General features: G+C 78.1%; 1 protein-coding gene across 1 annotated transcript in view; it reads left to right on the forward strand.

Moving 5' to 3' along the window:
* The first annotated feature begins 303 nt into the window (after positions 1-303).
* The window catches only part of ak2 (adenylate kinase 2), a 50,020-nt gene continuing 44,259 nt past the window's right edge, over positions 304-6,064 (forward strand). The window contains 1 exon segment of the mRNA XM_072500960.1: positions 304-506. Within this exon segment, the coding sequence (XP_072357061.1) occupies positions 408-506 (99 nt within the window). The 5' untranslated portion in view covers positions 304-407.

Consider the following 6,064-nt stretch of genomic DNA (forward strand, 5'->3'; position numbering starts at 1 on the left):
TCAGTATTTTTCTGCCAAGGTATGAGGCACAAGATGAGCGACCTCAACATTTAGCAGAAAAACAGAGTTAGAGTGTAAAAGCAACGCTGCAGTTTGTTAGTTAAAGAGCGCTGAGGTGAATTAGATAGATAACTGGATTAATAATGTACGGCGCAGGGAAACGCAAACAACCTTTAAGGTCACGTGTACAATTTACCATGAAGGGCATATAATCTCGAACGTGTGCATTGGGTGCCCAGGCGGCGGTTTTAAACGCAATTTCCGCTTTCTGCGGAGAGAAGCGGTAAAGGGGCGTAACTGAGAGCGCGCGCGCGCCCAACCGACGTCACCGCCAGCAGCCCGGAAGGAGCGCGAGAGAGAGCGGGTGTTTGTCCGCCGCTTTTAAAATACTTCACGTGCAATCAAAGATGACTCCAGGAGCCAGCGAAAAGCGGAGTGTCCAACATGTCGAGCAGGGCATCAAGGCCATTCTGCTGGGGCCACCCGGGGCGGGGAAAGGCACACAGGTGAGTGAGATAGATAGGGAGGGAGGGTGGGAGGAAGGTGAGACGAGGGGGGGGGGAGGGGAGACACGGGGGGGGGGAGGGGAGACACGGAGGGGAGGGGAGGGGAGGGGAGACACGGAGGGGAGGGGAGGGGAGACACGGGGGGGGGGAGGGGAGGGGAGACACGGGGGGGGGGGGAGGGGAGGGGAGACACGGGGGGGGGGGAGGGGAGGGGAGACACGGGGGGGGGGGAGGGGAGGGGAGACACGGGGGGGGGGGAGGGGAGGGGAGACACGGGGGGGGGGGAGGGGAGGGGAGACACGGGGGGGGGGGAGGGGAGGGGAGACACGGGGGGGGGGGAGGGGAGGGGAGACACGGGGGGGGGGAGGGGAGGGGAGACACGGGGGGGGGGGAGGGGAGGGGAGACACGGGGGGGGGGAGGGGAGGGGAGACACGGGGGGGGGGAGGGGAGGGGAGACACGGGGGGGGGGAGGGGAGGGGAGACACGGGGGGGGGGGGAGGGGAGGGGAGACACGGGGGGGGAGGGGAGGGGAGACACGGGGGGGGGAGGGGAGGGGAGACACGGGGGGGGGAGGGGAGGGGAGACACGGGGGGGGAGGGGAGGGGAGACACGGGGGGGGGGGAGGGGAGGGGAGACACGGGGGGGGGGAGAGACACGGGGGGAGGGGAGGGGGAGACACGGGGGGACGGGGGGGGAGGGGAGGGGGGACACGGGGGGGGGGAGGGGAGGGGGGACACGGGGGGGGGGGAGGGGAGGGGAGACACGGGGGGGGGGGAGGGGAGGGGAGACACGGGGGGGGGGAGGGGAGGGGAGACACGGGGGGGGGGAGGGGAGGGGAGACACGGGGGGGGGGAGGGGAGGGGAGACACGGGGGGGGGGAGGGGAGGGGAGACACGGGGGGGGGAGGGGAGGGGAGACACGGGGGGGGGAGGGGAGGGGAGACACGGGGGGGGGAGGGGAGGGGAGACACGGGGGGGGAGGGGAGGGGAGACACGGGGGGGGGGAGGGGAGGGGAGACACGGGGGGGGGAGACACACGGGGGGGGGAGGGGAGACACGGGGGGAGGGGAGGGGGAGACACGGGGGGACGGGGGGGGAGACACGGGGGGACGGGGGGGGAGACACGGGGGGACGGGGGGGGGAGGGGAGGGGGGACACGGGGGGGGAGGGGAGGGGAGACACGGGGGGGGAGGGGAGGGGAGACACGGGGGGGGGGGAGGGGAGGGGAGACACGGGGGGGGGAGAGACACGGGGGGGGGAGGGGAGACACGGGGGGAGGGGAGGGGGAGACACGGGGGGACGGGGGGGGAGACACGGGGGGACGGGGGGGGAGGGGAGGGGGGACACGGGGGGAGGGGAGGGGGAGACACGGGGGGACGGGGAGGGGGAGACACGGGGGGACGGGGAGGGGGGGACGGGGGGGGAGGGGAGGGGACGGGGGGGGGAGGGGGAGACGGGGGGAGGGGAGGGGAGGGGAGGGGGAGACACGGGGGGGGGGGAGGGGAGGGGGAGACACGGGGGGGGAGGGGAGGGGGAGACACGGGGGGGGAGGGGAGGGGGAGACACGGGGGGGGAGGGGAGGGGAGGGGGAGACACGGGGGGGAGGGGAGGGGGAGACACGGGGGGGAGGGGAGGGGGAGACACGGGGGGGAGGGGAGGGGGAGACACGGGGGGGAGGGGGGGGGAGGGGGAGACGGGGGGGAGGGGAGGGGAGGGGAGGGGGAGACACGGGGGGGGGGGGAGGGGAGGGGGAGACGGGGGGGGGGAGGGGAGGGGGAGACACGGGGGGGGAGGGGAGGGGGAGACACGGGGGGGGAGGGGAGGGGAGGGGGAGACACGGGGGGAGGGGAGGGGAGGGGGAGACACGGGAGGGGAGGGGAGGGGGAGACACGGGGGGAGGGGAGGGGGAGACACGGGGGGAGGGGAGACACGGGGGGGGGAGCGGAGGGGAGACACGGGGGGAGGGGAGGGGGAGACGGGGGGGGGGGAGGGGAGGGGGAGACACGGGGGGGAGGGGAGGGGGAGACGGGGGGGGGGGGAGGGGAGGGGGATAAAAGGGGGGGAGGGGAGGGGGAGACACGGGGGGAGGGGAGGGGGGGACGGGGGGGGAGGGGAGGGGAGGGGGGGACGGGGGGGGGGGGGGAGGGGAGGGGAGGGGGGGACGGGGGGGGGGAGGGGGAGACGGGGGGGGAGGGGAGGGGGAGACGGGGGGGGGAGGGGAGGGGGGGACGGGGGGGGGAGGGGGGGGGGGGGGGGGGAGGGGGAGACGGGGGGGGGGAGGGGAGGGGGAGACACGGGGGGGGAGGGGAGGGGAGGGGGAGACACGGGGGGGGAGGGGAGGGGGAGACACGGGGGGGGAGGGGAGGGGAGGGGGAGACACGGGGGGGGAGGGGAGGGGGAGGCACGGGGGGGAGGGGAGGGGGAGACACGGGGGGGAGGGGAGGGGGAGACACGGGGGGAGGGGAGGGGGAGACACGGGGGGAGGGGAGGGGGAGACACGGGGGGGAGGGAAGGGGGAGACACGGGGGGGGAGGGGAGGGGAGGGGGAGACACGGGGGGGGGGGGAGGGGAGGGGAGGGGGAGACACGGGGGGGGAGGGGAGGGGAGGGGGAGACACGGGGGGGGAGGGGAGGGGAGACACGGGGGGGGGGGGGAGGGGAGGGGAGACACGGGGGGGGGGAGAGACACGGGGGGGGGGAGGGGAGACACGGGGGGAGGGGAGGGGGAGACACGGGGGGACGGGGGGGGGGAGACACGGGGGGACGGGGGGGGGAGGGGAGGGGGGAGGGGAGGGGGAGACACGGGGGGACGGGGAGGGGGAGACACGGGGGGACGGGGAGGGGGGGACGGGGGGGGAGGGGGAGGGGACGGGGGGGGGAGGGGGAGACGGGGGGGAGGGGAGGGGAGGGGAGGGGGAGACACGGGGGGGGGGGGAGGGGAGGGGAGGGGAGGGGGAGACACGGGGGGGGGGGAGGGGAGGGGGAGACACGGGGGGGGAGGGGAGGGGGAGACACGGGGGGGGAGGGGAGGGGGAGACACGGGGGGGGAGGGGAGGGGGAGACACGGGGGGGAGGGGAGGGGGAGACACGGGGGGGGAGGGGAGGGGGAGACACGGGGGGGAGGGGAGGGGGAGACACGGGGGGGAGGGGAGGGGGAGACACGGGGGGGAGGGGAGGGGGAGACACGGGGGGGAGGGGGGGAGGGGGAGACACGGGGGGGAGGGGAGGGGGAGACACGGGGGGGAGGGGAGGGGGAGACACGGGGGGGAGGGGAGGGGAGGGGGAGACACGGGGGGGAGGGGAGGGGAGGGGGGAGACACGGGGGGGGGAGGGAGGGGAGGGGGAGACACGGGGGGAAGGGGAGGGGGAGACACGGGGGGGGGGGGAGGGGAGGGGAGACACGGGGGGGGGGGGGGAGGGGAGGGGAGGGGGAGACACGGGGAGGGGGAGGGGAGGGGAGACACGGGGGGGAAGGGGAGGGGGAGACACGGGGGGGGGGGAGGGGAGGGGGAGACACGGGGGGGGGAGGGGAGGGGAGACACGGGGGGGAGGGGGAGGGGAGGGGAGACACGGGGGGGGGGGAGGGGAGGGGAGACACGGGGGGGGGAGGGGAGGGGAGACACGGGGGGGGGGGGAGGGGAGGGGGAGACACGGGGGGGGAGAGACACGGGGGGGGGAGGGGAGACACGGGGGGGAGGGGAGGGGGAGACACGGGGGGGACGGGGGGGGGAGACACGGGGGGACGGGGGGGGGAGGGGAGGGGGGACACGGGGGAGGGGAGGGGGAGACACGGGGGGACGGGGAGGGGGAGACACGGGGGGACGGGGAGGGGGGGGACGGGGGGGGAGGGGAGGGGACGGGGGGGGGAGGGGGAGACGGGGGGGGAGGGGAGGGGGAGGGGAGGGGGAGACACGGGGGGGGGGGAGGGGAGGGGGAGACACGGGGGGGGGGAGGGGAGGGGGAGACACGGGGGGGGGAGGGGAGGGGGAGACACGGGGGGGGAGGGGAGGGGAGGGGGAGACACGGGGGGGGAGGGGAGGGGGAGACACGGGGGGGGGAGGGGAGGGGGAGACACGGGGGGGAGGGGAGGGGGAGACACGGGGGGGAGGGGGAGGGGGAGACACGGGGGGGAGGGGAGGGGGGAGACACGGGGGGGAGGGGAGGGGAGGGGGAGACACGGGGGGGGGGAGGGGAGGGGAGGGGGGAGACACGGGGGGAAGGGGAGGGGGAGACACGGGGGGGGGGGGAGGGGAGGGGAGACACGGGGGGGGGGAGGGGGAGGGGAGGGGGAGACACGGGGGGGGAGGGGAGGGGAGGGGGAGACACGGGGGGGGAAGGGGAGGGGGAGACACGGGGGGGGGGAGGGGAGGGGGAGACACGGGGGGGGGGGAGGGGAGGGGAGACACGGGGGGGGGGAGGGGAGGGGGAGACACGGGGGGGGGGGAGGGGAGGGGGAGACACGGGGGGGGGGGAGGGGAGGGGAGACACGGGGGGGGGAGGGGAGGGGAGACACGGGGGGGGGGAGGGGAGGGGAGACACGGGGAGGGGAGGGGAGACACGGGGGGGGGAGGGGAGGGGAGACACGGGGGGGGGGAGGGGAGGGGAGGACACGGGGGGGGGAGGGGAGGGGAGACACGGGGGGGGGGAGGGGAGGGGAGACACGGGGGGGGAGGAGGGGAGGGAGGGACACGGGGGGGGGAGAGACACGGGGGGGGGGAGGGGAGACACGGGGGGAGGGGAGGGGGAGACACGGGGGGACGGGGGGGGGGAGACACGGGGGGACGGGGGGGGGGAGGGGAGGGGGGACACGGGGGGAGGGGAGGGGGGAGACACGGGGGGGAGGGGGAGACACGGGGGGACGGGGAGGGGGGGACGGGGGGGGAGGGGAGGGGACGGGGGGGGAGGGGGAGACGGGGGGGAGGGGAGGGGAGGGGAGGGGGAGACACGGGGGGGGGGGGAGGGGAGGGGGGGAGGGGAGGGGGAGACACGGGGGGGGAGGGGAGGGGGAGACACGGGGGGGGGAGGGGAGGGAGGGGGAGACACGGGGGGGAGGGGAGGGGGAGACACGGGGGGGGGAGGGGAGGGGAGACACGGGGGGGAGGGGAGGGGGAGACACGGGGGGGAGGGGAGGGGGAGACACGGGGGGGAGGGGAGGGGGAGGGGGGAGACACGGGGGGGAGGGGAGGGGAGGGGGAGACACGGGGGGGGAGGGGAGGGGAGGGGGAGACACGGGGGGAGGGGAGGGGACACGGGGGGGGGAGGGAGGGGAGACACGGGGGGGAGGGGAGGGGAGGGGGAGACACGGGGGGGAGGGAGGGGAGGGGGAGACACGGGGGGGAGGGAGGGGAGGGGGAGACACGGGGGGGGAGGGGAGGGGGAGGGGGAGACACGAGGGGAGGGGGAGACACGGGGGGGGAGGGGGGAGACACGGGGGGGGGAGGGGAGGGGAGGGGGAGACACGGGGGGGGGGAGGGGAGGGGAGGGGGAGACACGGGGAGGGGAGGGGGAGACACGGGGGGGGGGGGGAGGAGGGGAGACACGGGGGGGGGAGGGGAGGGG

The sequence above is a fragment of the Scyliorhinus torazame genome, chromosome 1, assembly GCF_047496885.1.
Source record: "Scyliorhinus torazame isolate Kashiwa2021f chromosome 1, sScyTor2.1, whole genome shotgun sequence".
NCBI classification, from domain to species: Eukaryota; Metazoa; Chordata; class Chondrichthyes; order Carcharhiniformes; family Scyliorhinidae; genus Scyliorhinus; species Scyliorhinus torazame.